This window comes from Carettochelys insculpta, chromosome 1 (assembly GCF_033958435.1).
Source record: "Carettochelys insculpta isolate YL-2023 chromosome 1, ASM3395843v1, whole genome shotgun sequence".
Taxonomy (NCBI): domain Eukaryota; kingdom Metazoa; phylum Chordata; order Testudines; family Carettochelyidae; genus Carettochelys; species Carettochelys insculpta.
This window is the reverse complement of record NC_134137.1, coordinates 31228762-31246032: the sequence shown is the minus strand read 5'-3', so window position 1 is coordinate 31246032 and position 17271 is coordinate 31228762. Positions and strand designations below refer to the sequence as shown.

Below are 17271 nucleotides of genomic sequence, written 5' to 3'. Positions count from 1 at the left end.
ACTTCAGTATCTGCTGTCAAGTGACCAGGGCAATTAACAATAGCTAAGGCAGATGGGAGTAAAACTGCATACAGGAGAGCAGCAATGTAGGGGTCATTCTTGACAGGGGTACCAGCAGAGGTAAGGAAACCCTGAGCTAGCCAGAGGGTGCCAAAGTCATTCTCAACCCCAAAAGCGTACTGGGAGTCAGTGCAAATGGTGGTGGAGCGTCCCTCAGCCAGAAAGCAAGCGCGGGTTAGGGCTACTAGTTCAGTGACTTGCGTTGAGGTCACAGAAGGTAAAGGTGCAGCTTCTAGGGTTTCGGAGAGTGACACCACAGCATATCCTGCAAGGAGACGACCTCGGTTGTCTCAAAAACAGGAAGCGTCAGTGAACAACACAAGGTCGGAATTAGGGAGAGGGACATCAGAAAGGTCGGGGTGTGGGATGGTGACAGCAGAGATGGTGACAGCAGACAGCAGATTGGTGCGGGGGAGCACCTGGATCGGACGGAGACTTCTCTTACACGAGGCTCGATAGACAGGGATTCCCTAGAAGTTAGTCAGATAGGGAACGTGGGAAATAATATATGGGCAAGATCAGATGTGAAACAATCGTGCATAAAAAAATCCACCACGTCTGTGAAAGGCGGACATATAAATAGTGGTAGTTTTCTAACATGCTTTTACACTAATGCTAGGAGTCTGTCTAATAAGATGGGTGAACTGGAGTACCTCATATCAAAGGAGGAAGTTGACATAATAGGCATCTCAGAAACATGGTGGAATGAGGACAATCAGTGGGACACTATCATACCGGGATATAAATTATATCGGAAAGACAGAACAGGTCGTGCGGGTGGCGGAGTGGTACTATATGTGAAGGATAATATAGAATCAAATGAAGTAAAAATCCTAAAGGAATCAAAATGTTCCATAGAATCATTATGGATAACAATTCATTCCTCTAATATGAATATGGCATTAGGAATATATTACCGACCACCTAACCAGGACAGTGATAGTGATGCTGAAATGTTAAGGGAGATTAGAGAGGCTATCAAAATAAAAAACACAGTAATAATAGGAGATTTCAATTATCCCCATATTGATTGGGTGCATGTCACCTCAGGACGGGATTCAGAGATTAAATTTCTTGATGCCTTAAATGACTGCTTCTTGGAGCAGCTAGTACAGGAACCCACAAGGGGAGAGTCGATTCTCGATCTAGTCTTGACTGGAACGCAGGATCTGGTCCAAGAGGTAACTGTTACTGGACCGCTTGGAAATAGTGACCACAATATAATAACTTTTAATATTCCTGTGTTGGGAAGAACACCGCAGCGGTCAAACACTCTGGCATTTAATTTCAAAAAGGGGAATTACACTAAAATGAGGAAGCTAGTTAAACAGAAACTAAAAGGTAGAGTAATTAAACTAAAATCCCTGGAAGCTGCATGGAAACTGTTTAAAGACACCATACTAGAGGCCCAACTTAAATGTATACCCCAAATAAAAAAACACAGTAAGAGACCTAACAAAGAACCACCATGGCTAAACAGCCATGTTAAAAAGGCAGTGAGAGAGAAAAGGGCAGCTTTTAAAAAGTGGAAGTCAAATTCTAGTGAGGAAAATAGAAAGGAACATAAACACTCCCAAATTAACTGTCATAATGTAGTAAGAAAAGCCAAAAAAGAGTTTGAGGAACAGCTAGCCAAAAATTCAAAAAACAATAGTAAAATGTTTTTTAAATACATTAGAAGCAGGAAGCCTGCTAAAAAAGCAGTGGGGCCCTTGGATGATAAAGGTATAAAAGGAGCGATCAAGGAAGACAGTGCCATTGCGGAGCGATTAAATGATTTCTTTGCTTCAGTCTTCACGGCTGAAGATGTTACAGAGGTTCCTAAATCTGAGCCAGCCTTTTTAGGCGACAAATCTGAGGAACTCACTCAGATTGAAGTGACATTAGAGGAGGTTTTGGAATTAATTGATAAGCTGAATAGTAACAAGTCTCCAGGACCAGACGGCATTCACCCAAGGGTTCTGAAAGAACTCAAATGTGAAATTGCGGAGTTATTAACAGTGGTTTGTAACCTATCCTTTAAATCCACTTTGGTACCAAATGACTGGAAGACGGCCAATATAACACCAATATTTAAAAAAGGCTCTAGAGGAGATCCTGGCAATTATAGACCGATAAGTTTAACATCAGTACCAGGTAAATTAGTAGAAACACTAGTAAAGAGTAAAATTGCAAGGCACATAGAAGAGCACGAATTGTTGGGCAAAAGTCAGCATGGTTTCTGCAGAGGGAAGTCGTGTCTGTCTAATCTATTAGAATTCTTTGAAGGGGTTAATAAACATGCGGACAAGGGGCACCCAGTGGACATAATATACCTAGATTTCCAGAAAGCCTTTGACACGGTCCCACACCAAAGGCTTTTATGTAAATTAGGTGGTCATGGGATAGGAGGAAAGGTCCTTTCATGGATCGGGAATTGGTTAAAAGACAGAAAACAAAGGGTGGGAATAAATGGTAAATTTTCACAATGGAGGGGGGTAACTAGTGGTGTTCCCCAGGGCTCAGTCCTGGGACCGATCCTGTTCAACTTGTTCATCAATGATCTAGAAAATGAGGTAAGCAGTGAGGTGGCAAAGTTTGCAGATGACACCAAGTTGTTCAGGACAGTCAAAAGCAAAAGGGATTGTGAAGAACTACAAAAAGATCTCAGCAAACTGAGTGATTGGGCAGCAAAATGGCAAATGAAATTTAATGTGGGTAAGTGTAAGGTAATGCATGTTGGAAAAAATAACCCAAATTACACGTACTACATGATGGGGTCAAATTTAGCTACGACAGATCAGGAAAGGGATCTTGGGGTTATAGTGGATAGTTCTCTGAAGACATCCACGCAGTGTGCAGCGGCAGTTAGTAAGGCAAATAGGATGTTAGGAATTATTAAAAAAGGGATCGATAATAAGACAAAAGATATCATACTTCCCCTATATAAAACTATGGTACGCCCACATCTCGAGTACTGCGTGCAGATGTGGTCTCCTCACCTCAAAAAAGATATATTGGCATTAGAAAAGGTTCAGAAAAGGGCGACTAAGATGATTAGGGGCTTGGAAAGGGTCCCATATGGGGAGAGGCTAGAGAGACTGGGACTTTTCAGTTTGGAAAAGAGGCGATTGAGGGGCGATATGATAGAGGTATATAAAATCATGAATGGTGTGGAGAAAGTGAATATAGAAAAATTATTTACCTTTTCCCATAATACAAGAACTAGGGGACACCAAATGAAATTGATGGGTAGTAGGTTCAAAACTAATAAAAGGAAATTTTTCTTCACACAGCGCACAGTCAACCTGTGGAACTCCTTGCCCGAGGAGGCTGTGAAGGCCAGGACTCTATTAGGGTTTAAAAAAGAGCTTGATAAATTTTTGCAGGTCAGGTCCATAAATGGCTATTAGCCAGGGATAAAGTATGGTGCCCTAGCCTTCATAACAAGGGCAGGAGATGGATGGCAGGAGATAAATCACTTGTCTTCTGTTCTCCTTCTCTGGGGCACCTGGCATTGGCCACCGTCGGCAGATGGGATGCTGGGCTTGATGGACCTTTGGTCTGACCCAGTATGGCCATTCTTATGTTCTTATGTTCTTATGTTCAGAGACAGTTGCAAGGCAGTTGTGGGGTTCACCGTCATCAGACAAAGGAAGGAGAGTGGCAAGGTTCAACTGAGAACAGCGCTTTATGGTGATATGCGAAGCCAAAATCAGTAAAGGTTTGTACCTAGTGAGGTGGGTGGAGGAAAGGTGAGCTGTATTATGTTGTAGCAGGAGAGTTTCTACAGAGTGAGGGACCATGAGAGTAAGAGGAGAGCAGAGCACAATGGACTCAGACATTTCGAAGAGACGTGCCACAGCAGCCACAGCACGTGGGCAGGGGGTAAACCCTGGGCAACAGGAGCCAAGATGGCAGAGAAATAAACCACTGGATGATTTCTGTCACTGTGCTCCTGAGTAAGAACCCCAAGTGCACAGGTTGCTCATGGCAGAGAAGGGTAAAAGGCTTACAATAGTCAGGTAACCCTAAGGTGGGGGCAGAAGCTAAACTCTGTTTGAGAGAAATAAAAGCAGAGTCGGCCTTTGGGGGCCACGGCATGGGGTCAGGTACAGAGAACTGAGTGAGTTCCTGGAGCAGTTTAGCAAGAGAAGCATATTGGGGAATACATTGTCTGCAAAAACCTGCCATGCCCAAGAATTTTCTGCCCTAGCGTGGAGAGCGAGGTCAGGGAAAGCTAAGGATGGCTTGGACGTGGGTGGGAGAAAGCGTACGGAAACCCTAGGAGAGAAGAAAGCCAAGGTATGTGATGGAGGCTTGGCAGAGCTGTAGCTTAGAGTGACAAGCCTTGTGGCCTTTGTTTTCTAGGGCAGTGAGGAGCACTAAAGAGTCAGTTTCTGAGGCAGAGAATGAAGGGGAACAGAGGAGTAGGTCATCTACATATTGGACCAGCATGGACCCTGATGGGAAAACCAGGTCAGTGAGGTCTCTGGCTTATGCTTGGGAAAAGTAAGATGGGCTTTCTGTATACCCCTGGGGAAGCGTGGTCCCTTCGTAGTGCTGCCCCTTGTAAGAAAAGGCAAAAAGATACTGGGACTTAGGGTGCACCGGGACAGAAAAGAAAGCAGAGCACAAATCCACAACAATAAAATGAGTTGCATCTGGCAGGATAGAAGCCAGAAGAGTAGCTGGGTTAGGGACTACAGGAAAGGTGGGTATGACAATGCGGTTAATGCCTCAAAGATCCTGAACAAACTGCCACGATTTACCATCAGCTTTTCGAACTGGGAGGATGGGGTGTTACAGTGGCTGGAACAGGGGACAATAATGCCTTGTTCCTGCAGTGTGGTTATGACCAGAGCAATGGCAGCCTCTGCTTCAGGGTTTAGAGGGTACTGGGACAGGTAAGGCAGGGGTTTGGAGTTATCAACAGTAATGTGAATGGGGTCAGTATTTAAACGGCTCACTTCAGATGGGTTTGATGGCCATAGAGAGGATGGGACCTGCAAAATTAGATGTCCAAGGGATGGGACCAATGGGTAACAGGGAATCGGAGTGGAAAGGGAAGTTTCAGACAGCAGGGACGCTGCAAAATCACACAGGGAGCACTGGGGAATTTGTAGGCAGACACCATCCCGGGGAACAGTAGATGGTATAGCCAAGTTTACATAACAGATCCCTACCCAAACCATTTATCGGAGTGGAGTCAGAGAGAAAGAATGCATGATCCGCGGAAAGGGGACCATCCTGGACCGGTAGAGATTTTGAAAGGGGATAAGGGGTTGGGATTCCCGTAATGCCCAGAGCGAACACGGTTTTTCCAGAGCAGGGAACCGCAGGCAGGTCGGTAGTATGGACTGTAGAGAGCAAAGCTCCAGTATCAATGAGGAAAGGGAGAGAAAGATCATTGATAGTTAGGACACATTCCCCAGCGGGGGAGGGAGGTAGTAAGGGAGCTAAAATTTCCTGAGGTTCCCCGGCATCCCACTATTGTTGCAGTGCAGAGTAAGGCTGGGGACCATCCAGCAGGGCTGGCAGAGAGTCTATCTGATTGCGTGCAAGGTTATTAGGTCAGTGCGGGCACTCGTTCTTCCAGTGTCCAGGCTGCTTACAGTAATTACAAACACCTCCAAAACCTGAAAATCCAGTTCCACAGCCTCCCCCCCCCCGACCACATCCCCATCCTTGGAACCCTCCCTGTCCCCGGTACTGTCTGCACTGCCCTGAGTAATACTGTATTTGCAGAGCCATTAACTTTTGGGAGGACTGTTCCTCTTTCCCTTTTAGAGTGCGGTGGCAATGCTCTGCCACTGCTTGCAATTTGTTCATAGACCATCAACAAACGCCTGCGCCAGGGCCCCCTGTCCATTTTCATTGGGCTGTTGTATTCCTGAATGTTGTAAGAAAATGTCAGTTAGCTGAGTTCGATAATCTCCCGGACTCTCCCCTTGTCTTTGTTTACAACAGTGTATGGTGGCCCAGTTCTGTTTTGGGGACCACACTTGGGGAATGGCTTCATGTAGGCATCGCCAAATAACCCTACACTGGTCTCTATACGTGGTGTCAGGGCCAGTATCGTTCATGGTCGAATGGCGTGCCGCAGCTGGCCAATTTGCTGCAGTCAGCCACTTTTCATACTGGCTGGTACAGACTAACAGTTTATACAACTGGAAGAGGTCTGTCTCAGAGGGTTCATAGGTTTCACAGACCAGCAAAAATTCCTCAGCAAATTTAGTAGGATTTTCCTGTGGTTTAGGAAAACCTTTAATTACTGACAAAAGTTCTGCATGAGTCCAGGGTTTATGACTCCAAGTGGGGCCACCCCCTTCCATCTTAAGGGCCTGCAAGAGTGCCAGAAGAGGTTCATCACGGTTCTTTTCCCACCTTCCATCAGGGGTTCTTCTCCAGAAAGAGGAGGGAAGAGTGCAAGAGAGTGACGGTGAGATCATTAAATTGGGAGTATCTCCCTGGTTATCTCAATTACTTCCTGTCTAACATCTAATGTTCCTTTTTCTGTTATCCCAGACACACCTGGCTCCACTCTGATCCATCCTGCATACCTACAAACAACGTTAACATAGTCTTCTTGTTCCTGTTTAGGGACAAACAGTATTCCTTGAATACTATTATTACAGTATAATTCATCTTTCTCTTACAATATAGTTCTTTCTACTTTCACAATAGATTTAAATCAGGATCAAAATCTTAAATTACAGATCATTTCAATCTTGTGCCATATGTGTTCAGTATAACTCAGACTATGGCACTGTCTGCCATGTAGGTTTCATGCAGTGTATTAAATCGCCATTTGGATATTCACATTTTTGTGGGGGTGGAGGGAGGTCTGGTTCTGTCTTTTTTAATCTCAACATTTAAAATCAATTCAATTAAAAAGAAGCTGATGGACTCGTCAATCCATGATTATGATGCAATTTTAATTGTGTTTAATAAGGCAAACAATACTAAAGCTTAAAATAATTTTTCCCTTGTTCAAAGAGACTAAGCACATAAGATAGAAACTGGAAAACATTACAGAAGTGATAGACAGATTTAACAAAACAGTGGATGAAAGCAAACTTGTAACGAAGTATTGGTTCTTTACTTTTGAATGAAATGTTGTGACAGTCATGCACTGAACTCTTACAAATAATACCACTGACAGGCTTCAATTAAACCCAGGAATCTTTATTTGTGCAGGTTTAGTTCATTGAATAGAACAAGTTATTCAACAAGTAGAAGTACCTGTAGAAAAATAGATGGAGAAGGAGATACAGCATTTAACGAATTAACTCACTGAGCACATTTCAGGATTGCTATACCTTTGTCCCCATAAGTGATATGGCACTTGTGGCGGTATGACTGGTTGTACATAACGGCTGCATCTACGCTACATTCCCCTTTCGGAAGGAGAATGCAAATGTGGCCAATCAGAAATGCAAATAAAGTGGTAGTTTAAATATCACATGCTTCATTTACATAATGGTGGCCACTCCCTGCGCTGGAAGTGCTGTTTTTGGCAAAAAAAACAGTGTAGATGGGTTTCATTTGAAAGAAAACCCCACTTTCGAAAGCACCCTTCTTTATATTTTCCAGAAAGAAGAGTGCTTTCAAAAGTAGGGTTTCCTTTCAAATGAACCAGGTCTACACTGCTTGATTTTTTTTTTTTCCAAAAACAGCACTTCTGGAACAGTGAGCGCCTACCAGTATGCAAATGAGACATTAGATAAGAAAACCAGTGCCTAATCTGCATATTTGTTCACTCTCATTTGCATTCCACTTTCGAAAGGGGATGTAGTGTAGATGCTGCCTACTTGCTATAACCAATGGCACTAGACTATTCAGATCCCATAGGCTCAGGAGCTTTTCAGTGGTTCTTAGCTGCTAATTGTGCAAAATATTCAACAGCATTGACCATGTCCTTGAAATTCTGCAATGTGGCTGGCTTTCATTGTACTTCAAGAGTGACACATTGTTTTGGATTAGTTCCACTTTAGATTGAAGTGGTGGAGAGCGAATTTGATGCTATATTTTAACTACGTTAATCTTCCATGTACTTTAGTGTAAAGCACTGAGGAACATAAGCGTAATTAAACTTTCATGTGGCACACTCCTGCTAAAGGGTCCGATCCTAGCTAAGTTCAGCAAAAACCCATGCCGACTACAGCTGCTACAGTGATAAACCACTGCATAAATACCTTGATAGAAAAGACAGATTAGATAGGATTATGGTTTCAATTTTAAAAAGCATTTGGATTATTAACAAGTGATTGTATGGGATATACAGCATCAGCTAGGGCAGTGTTTCTTAAACATTTTTGAGACCATGGAGTAATTTTTTATGTGGGCCACCTAGGAATATGTTCCTAAAGAAATTGTAGTCAAACCAAAACAAACAAGCAAACATCAACATATAAAGCAAAAACAAAATGAAATAATTTAATCAGGTATCACAGCAATGATGAAGCAACATTGTGTCTGGTTTTAATAATAGACTGTATATACCGTCAGTGTATTTTCCCAAATTCTTGAGGCACCCTGGCAAGTTGCTCACAGTATACCAGTGTTCCACAGAACAGTTGAAGAAACACTGAGCTGGGGCATGTGGGTCTAGTAAACACATTGCATTTTGGGAAACCTAATGTTATATCTGAAATAATGCCTGATTAATTACATTTTAATCAAGGGGATAAGAGAAACTGTTCAAAAACAGATTTGCAACAATAACTTTTGGCAGTCAGGCTGTAAGTGAAACAGGACACAAGAGCCCCTGCTTGCCCCAGAGCAGTTGAAAGGGAAACTCTGACTGGCCCTCTTTTATGGAGACCATTTAGAGGAGGATATAAAAAGTGTGGCTGAGATGAGGGCCAGGAACAATTTCAGTCTCTTGACTCAGAAGTATAGGGACTGTTTCCTTCCTAGTCCCATGGGATGCATTGCACCCTGAAGTGGGCAAATATGAGGCTGAGCTATGCTTCCTCCCCATCATTGTACAACATTTAGTTGCGGGAGGAGTATGAGTAGTGTAACTCAGAGATGCGTAGTAGTACATACACAGCCTCCACATACCCTAGAGCTGTGGGGATAATGAGCCAGTGGTTGGCAGCTGCATAACAATTTTTCTATGGGGTGTAACTAATTGGTACAATCTACTCCATTGCAATCTGACTGGGAACAACTCAGGAAGAATTTTGCAAGCTCAGACTATACGTAACTGGATAGTCTGGTAGCAAGGGTGCCAATACCTGAAATGACAGGGTATCTGGGGTTTCCAGGTTTGTGGATTTTGGGAAGTAAATAGAATGATCCAGGTTGGGGCTCAGATGGTGTGTCTGAGTGAATAAGGCCCTGAGTAGCAGCAGGGAGTTCCTTAAGTAGTTGTAATTTCTTTTGGAATTCCAAAGTGGGATCAGAGGAGAGAGGTCTGTAAAATGTGGTGTTGGAGAGTTGTCTGGCTGCCTCCTGTTCATAGTCTGACTTAGTCATGATGACAAAAGCACCCCCTTTGTCAGCTGCTTTGATTATAATGTCTGGGTTATTTTTGAGACTCTGGACAGCATAGCATTCAGCGTAGCTGAGATTGTGTTTCATTTGGTATTGTTTGCATATAATATCAGTCTGTGCAGGGTTGCGGAAGCATTGTACATAGAAATGCAGACTTTCATATGGCCAGCAGTGGGAGTCCACAGAGTTCTTCTTGTTTTGGTGGTGGTGGGGGGCGAAGGTGGAGCTGATGTTCAAACATGTATTGGAAGAATTCCTTTAGACGGAGACAGCGTGGCCATGCCAGAACAGACTCAGTGTGTGGGGCATGGAGGTCTGGGAATTGTTGTCAGGGTTGACAAATCAGAGAACCTATTGTTGGGGTAACAACACTAGTGTAACACCACTAGTTACCCCCCTCCATTGTGAAAATTTACCATTTATTCCAACCCTTTGTTTTCTGTCTTTTAACCAATTCCCGATCCATGAAAGGATCTTTCCTCCTATCCCATGACCGCCTAATTTACATAAAAGCCTTTGGTGTGGAACCGTGTCAAAGGCTTTCTGGAAATCTAGGTATATTATGTCCACTGGCTGCCCCCTGTCCGCATGTTTATTAACCCCTTCAAAGAATTCTAATAGATTAGTTAGACACAACTTCCCTCTGCAGAAACCATGCTGACTTTTGCCCAACAATTCGTGCTCTTCTACGTGCCTTGCAATTTTATTCTTTACTACTGTTTCTACTAATTTGCCTGGGACTGACGTTAGACTGATCGGTCTATAATTGCCAGGGTCTCCTCTGGAGCCTTTTTTAAATATTGGCATTATATTGGCCGTCTTCCAGTCATTGGGTACCGAAGCGGATTTAAAGGATAGGTTACAAACCACTGTTAATAACTCCGCAATTTCACATTTGAGTTCTTTCAGAACCCTTGGGTGAATACCGTCTGGTCCTGGAGACTTGTTACTATTCAGCTTATCAATTAACTCCAAAACCTCCTCTAATGTCACTTCAATCTGGGAGAGTTCCTCAGATTTGTTACCTAAAAAGGCTGGCTCAGATTTAGGAACCTCTGTAACATCCTCAGCTGTGAAGACTGAAGTAAAGAAATCATTTAATCGCTCCGCAATGGCACTGTCTTCCTTGATCACTCCTTTTATATCTTTATCGTCCAAGGGCCCCACTGCTTTTTTAGCGGGCTTCCTGCTTCTAATGTATTTAAAAAACATTTTACTATCATTTTTTGAATTTTTGGCTAGCTGTTCCTCAAAATCCTTTTTGGCTTTTCTTACTACATTATGACAGTTAATTTGGGAGTGTTTATGTTCCCTTCTATTTTCCTCTCTAGGATTTGACTTCCACTTTTTAAAAGCTGCCCTTTTCTCTCTCACTGCCTTTTTAACATGGCTGTTTAGCCATGGTGGTTCTTTGTTAGGTCTCTTACTGTGTTTTTTTATTTGGGGGTATACATTTAAGTTGGGCCTCTAGTATGGTGTCTTTAAACAGTTTCCATGCAGCTTCCAGGGATTTTAGTTTAGTTAGTCTACCTTTTAGTTTCTGTTTAACTAGCTTCCTCATTTTAATGTAATTCCCCTTTTTGAAATTAAATGCCAGAGTGTTTGACCGCTGCAGTGCTCTTCCCAACACAGGAATATTAAAAGTTATTATATTGTGGTCACTATTTCCAAGCAGTCCAGTAACAGTTACCTCTTGGACCAGATCCTGCGTTCCAGTCAGGACTAGATCGAGAATTGACTTTCCCCTTGTGGGTTCCTGTACTAGCTGCTCCAAGAAGCAGTCATTTAAGGCATCAAGAAATTTAATCTCTGAATCCCGTCCTGAGGTGACATGTACCCAATCAATATGGGGATAATTGAAATCTCCTATTATTACTGTGTTTTTTATTGTGATAGCCTCTTTAATCTCCCTTAACATTTCAGCATCACTATCACTGTCCTGGTTAGGTGGTCGGTAATATATTCCTAATGCCATATTCATATTAGAGGAATGAATTGTTATCCATAATGATTCTATGGAACATTTTGATTCTTTTAGCATTTTTGTTTCATTTGATTCTATATTATCCTTCAGATCTAGTACCACTCCGCCACCCGCATGACCTGTTCTGTCTTTCCGATATAATTTATATGCTGGTATGATAGTGTCCCACTGATTTTCTTCATTCCACCATGTTTCTGTGATGCCTATTATGTCAACTTCCTCCTTTGATATGAGGTACTCCAGTTCACCCATCTTATTAGACAGACTCCTAGCATTTGTGTAAAGGCACTTTAAAAAACTGCCACTATTTATATGTCCGCCTTTCACAGACGCCTTGGATTTTTTTATATGCAATTGTTTCACATCTGATCGTGCCCATATATTATTTCCCACGTTCCCTATCTGACTAACTTCTAGGGAATTCCTATCTATGGAGCCTCGTGTAGGAGAAGTCTCCGTCCGATCCACGTGCTTCCCTGCACCAATCGGCTTCCCCCCACCTCTTAGTTTAAAAACTGCTCTACGACCTTTTTAATGTTTAATGCCAGCAGTCTGGATCCACCTTGATTTAGGTGGAGCCCATCATTCCTGTATGGGCTCCCCCTACCCCAAAAGTGTCCCCAGTTCCTAATAAATCTAAACCCCGCTTCCCTACACCATCATCTCATCCACGCATTGAGACTCTGAAGTTCTGCCTGTCTATCTGGCCCTGCACATGGAACTGGAAGCATTTTAGAGAATGCCACCATAGATGTTCTGGATTTCAGTCTCTTTCCTAGTAACCTAAATTTGTCCTCGCTGAAGTCAGAGGGAATCAATAAAGCAAATGAGAGTTTTACCCCTGACTTCAATGGAAGCAGAGTTAGGTCAATGCTGAGCACTTTTGAAAAGTGACATCATTAGCGACTCCCCTTCATTTTGCCTTATTCTATTTGGAATTCATTGTTCCATATAGTTTTTGGAGCATCCAGCTCTAGCATGAATTATGTATACACAACAAAATTTAGAAGGCAACAGTTATACTATACATTTTATATCTATTATTCCTGTACAGTTATTATGTATCTATTGCCCTTCAGTATACACACAACATCACCTAGTATTAATGGGAATTCTGAGCACATAAGAAGAATCCTTAAATGAATACAAATGTGTAAACAATTGACCAGTTACATTATATCATCCAAAGGAGGGGGTGGGGCAGAACATATACAGAAGACAAATGGAATAAGTAAACTGAAGTGGATGTATATGAAAATCTCTGTCAGGAAATGGATTAGTGTTAAAAATTTCTTGCAGGACAAAATTCTCGTCTTCAGTACACAAGGAAAATATATTTCTGTATCAGTATATGCACAGAAATGCCAAGTTTGGCATACAGAGGGAAAGCCAAATACCTACCTCAATCTTCATGTATAGATATGACAGGAAATATTTGCCCACAGCCTTAACTTCTAAGCCTCAAAGAAAATATAATGAATGCACTTGCTACGAGTCAAATTCTGACATTGGATAACTGCATGACTCCCACTGAAATCAGTTGAGTGCCTCACCCATATTTGAAGGGCAGGATTAGTTTTTCAGACATAAAGCAGCTGGCGTTCATGTTCTACTTTAATTCTGAAGCTCATTTCAAATTGGTATCTTATATAAACTATGAATTTAGAAGAGCAGTGTGTTTTATCAAGATGACAGGATTCCAATCACTATGTCAATAAAATAAAAAGCCACAGAAAAGAAAGCAAGAATGACTAATCTTATAACGACACCATTGAAGTCCTCAATGGCACTCCTTTGACTTCACCATAACACATTTAGAGGGTATCAGTTTTGACTTGGTCATTGTTATTTAAAGCAGGAGAAGGCCTGCTCTTCTGACCTTCAGTCCCTCCTTTGGACGTGTCCTGAAAGAAAAGCCTTGGCATCCACAGTGACATTAGGATTCGTTTATATTCCTTCCGAAAATTCTGGTTAAAAAGTCCATATATTATTGCATTAAGGCAGCTGTTGAAGTAGGCCATGAAATAGCTTACAACAAACAACCACTCAGGAATTTTTTGAGCCATTTCCAAAGGACTGATAGCTACAGCAAGTCCAATGAAGTTCAGCGGTGCCCAACAAAAGGCAAAGATTACAAAAACCACAAACATGGTAAGAAAGTTTCTGAAGTCACTTGGCTTCAGTCTTGGTTTTATTTCTGATTTGACTCTTCTTCTTACTTGAATTACTAAGATCCAAATCCGAAAGTAGCAGAAGCTCACAATAGTGATAGGTACTATGAAATGAATTATGACAACAGCAACGGTGTAATAGGAGCTAGCAGTCTGAACAAACGTGCATGAATAAATACGTGGATCATACTCTAAAGAGCCAATGAAAAAATTTGGAACAGTTGCAACAACTGTTAACAGCCAAATTAGGCAGACGTACATCATTGTGTTCCAACAGGTATAAACTTTGTCATAAGCAAAGCTGTGGCATATGTAACAGTATCTGTTTATTGCAATTGCAGCAATGTTGAAGATGGAGCCTATTACACTTAGTCCCATCACAAAGCCACTCAGTTTACAGTGCACTTCACCCAAGGACCATCCATTGCGGAAAATGGCCGAAAGCACTAGTGGATACGGATACAGGGCCACCATCAGGTCTGCCAAAGCCAGGCTAACCACAAATGCATTACCTACAAAAAGAAAAAAAAGAAGCAATTAAGTATAGTCACACGTAGGAAAGTAAAGAAAATAATTTTAAACATTTGTAACACATGGGTTCAAGGTACCAGCAAAAAGCAACTATTTCAACAGCAACCTGTCTGTACATAAGATCTAGCTTTTTATCATACAGAATAAGCTATCATTCAAATGCCAGCTGCTGAGCAGCTGTTTATTGTCTTATAGCTATTAGTGACTATGCTATTAGTGACAGGTCAACCTTTCTTACAGTAAATACGCTACTGCCAGCATCAATTTACTACTCTATCACCATTTATAAATGTAAACATCAATAGTGAATTATATATAAATTAAGTCAGTAAAGTACAACTGACAGTTGTTAGAGAGAACCTGGTGAAAAAATGGAATTGAAAAAGCAGCTGGGTAAGTACATACTTATGTAAAGGATCATTACAAGCTGCCACTGACACACCGAGCGGTTTAACAAACAGCAAAGGGAAAAATGACAAAATGAGCAGGACTGATGTTAGCAGGATGATGCAGCATAGATTTATTTCAAGTAGCTACACAACAAGGTGAACTACAAATTTTTTTGTTTGGATATATTATCTACCCTTTTCCAGCTATTTTGCCAAATAACCAAAAGTGAAACACCTCCACCATCTGCTATACAAAAGCATACCAAACTATGCAAAATCAAAAATACAGGAATACTTTGGAAAGAAAAAGTACTTAAATGTACACAGGTTTAGATTCTTTTCTACTGTTGATGTTAAAAGAAATTTCAGCAATAAAAGTGAGGCTTATTTTCTCTCTTTAAATAATAGTCTTTTCCACTATTTGATATTTCTGGACTGTATCTATAAAGTTGTTCTGTATAAAACAGTAGGATATCAACATTTATATTTCAAAAGAGATACAATACTTACAGTCAATAGTGGTTACACTGATTTGTGGGAAGAATACCAAACGTCTTCACAGCATCTTCCCAAAAATAATATAACAGGAGAGTCACTAATATTAGGTTTCTGGCATTCAAGAAACAAAAAAATTTTTTAAAGCTTGATTGTGTTGTTTGCTTGTTTTTTTATTGGTGACAAGTATTAGAGGGGTAGCCATGTTAGTCTGTAAATGCAAACACAATGAGAAGTCCTGTGGCACCTGTGATATGGTTAGTCTCATTTCTAGGCTCCAGGACTCTATTCAGTTCACTGGCCCCACAGCAAGGACACCGTTGCTCTTGTTGGGACAGGGTGGTGGTGGTCTGGGGAGAACCCAGGCCCCATCCACTCATTCCAGGTTCCAGCTCAGGAACCCTGTGTGGCTGCTACTGGCGGGGAATGTCGCCCCTCACCCTTGATACCAGAGTTCTTCTCCCTGGGCCACTTCCCCAGATGATCCCCCTGGTACCTCCTCCAGGTCATGGCAGCAGCAGCATGTCCTCTTGAGGTCCCCTCCAGCCCTATGACTCTATGTCTGCCCTCCTTGATTGGCTCCACTGGTGATCAGTTCTATCCAGCCTCCAGTTGAGTCTCAGGGTCACCCAGCCAAAAGGGACCCAGCCCCTTGCTGCTGAAGCTCCTTGCCTCCTCTGCTGTTCCTAAAACTCTTCTTGCCTCTCTACTTACCTCCTATGCTCTCCTCAAATCACCTCTCACACTCTTCCTGCCCCACTGGGGAAAGGGCTTTTAAAGGCAGTCTTAAGTGGGCCCAGCTGGCCCCAGTTGATTTAGGGCATCCTTCTCCCCAGCTGCTTCCACGCTGTCTGATTGTCAGTTCAAACAGCCATGCTTTTCCCTCTTGTACTTTCTCTTCTGGCCTCACTCTGTCACACACCTTGTACACCAAGGGTGCGGCTACACTAGCTGGCTACTCTGAAGTAGCCAGCACAACGTCGAAATAGCATGCTTCGTGTCTACATGCACCATGTGCTATTTCGATGTTGAAATCGACGTTAGGCGGCTAGACATTGAAATCACTATTCCCTTCCGAAGATGGGAATAGTGCCCTACTTTGACGTTGAGCGTCGAAGTAGGGCGTGTATAGATGATCCGTGTCCCACTACTTCGAAATAGTGGGGTCCTCCATGGCGGCCATCAGCTGAGGGGTTGAGAGACACTCTGTCCAGCCCCTGCAGGGCTCTATGGTCACTGCACACAGCAGCCCTTAGCCCAGGGCTTCTGGCTGCTGCAGCAGCAGCTGGGGGTCCATGCTGTGTGCACAGGGTCTGCAACCGGTTGTTAGCTCTGTAGATATCATTCTGTGCAGGCTGAGTCTGTCTGGGAGGGGCCCTTTAAGGGAGCAGCTTGGGGCTTCGCTGGCCCCTTATTTCGATGGGGAGCACTTGTGTGTGTGGATGCTCCGCATTTCCTTCCAGAGCGGCTCCTTTTGACGATCTCCATCGCTACTTCAATGTTAATGTCAACGGCACCAGCCCTGGAGGACATGTAGACAATATGTGTCGAAGTAGCCTATTTCGATGTTCTTACGTCGAAACAGGCTACTTCGATGTAGTGTGCTAGTGTAGATGTAGCCTAACAGATATTTTTGGAACATAAGTGGGTCTTTGCCCACGAACGCTTATGTTAGTCTATAAGGTGCTGCAGGACATCTCTTTCTTGTTTCTATTGAAATCCATATTGTGCTATGAAAAAAATCCTTTATACTGTGAACATAATTGTAAAAAAGACCAGTGAGCGATCACTCAGGAGCATAGGCCTGGGACTGGATGCACAAGCTTTGTATCCAGGGAACAGAGCATGCCCCATCCCCAGAACAGCTCCCAAAAGGGGAACTAACAGTGCTAAACTACAGCTAACTATCCAACTATTTACAGGTACGTAACAAACAAAGAACTATTTAGAAGTGGCAGAAATGTAGCACTTTAAAGGCTAACAAAATGATTTATTCTGTGATGATCTTTCCTGTGACAGACCCACTTCTCCAGAAAGCTCATCACCTAATAAATCATTTTGTTAGTCTTTAAAGTACTACATTTCTGCCGCTTTGTTTTGTTGGAGTACAGCCTAACATGGCTACCTCTCTGTCACTATTTAGACTTGAAAAAGGAAG

The 17271-nt window shown here is 42.5% G+C and overlaps 1 protein-coding gene across 1 annotated transcript in view; it reads right to left on the bottom strand.

Moving 5' to 3' along the window:
- Positions 1 to 13128: 13128 nt before the first annotated feature.
- The window catches only part of MTNR1B (melatonin receptor 1B), a 35260-nt gene continuing 31117 nt past the window's right edge, over positions 13129 to 17271 (bottom strand). Inside the window, exon 2 of the mRNA XM_074981502.1 lies at positions 13129 to 14210. Coding sequence (XP_074837603.1) covers positions 13342 to 14210 — 869 coding nt within the window. The 3' untranslated portion in view covers positions 13129 to 13341. The remainder of the gene's footprint in view (positions 14211 to 17271) is intronic.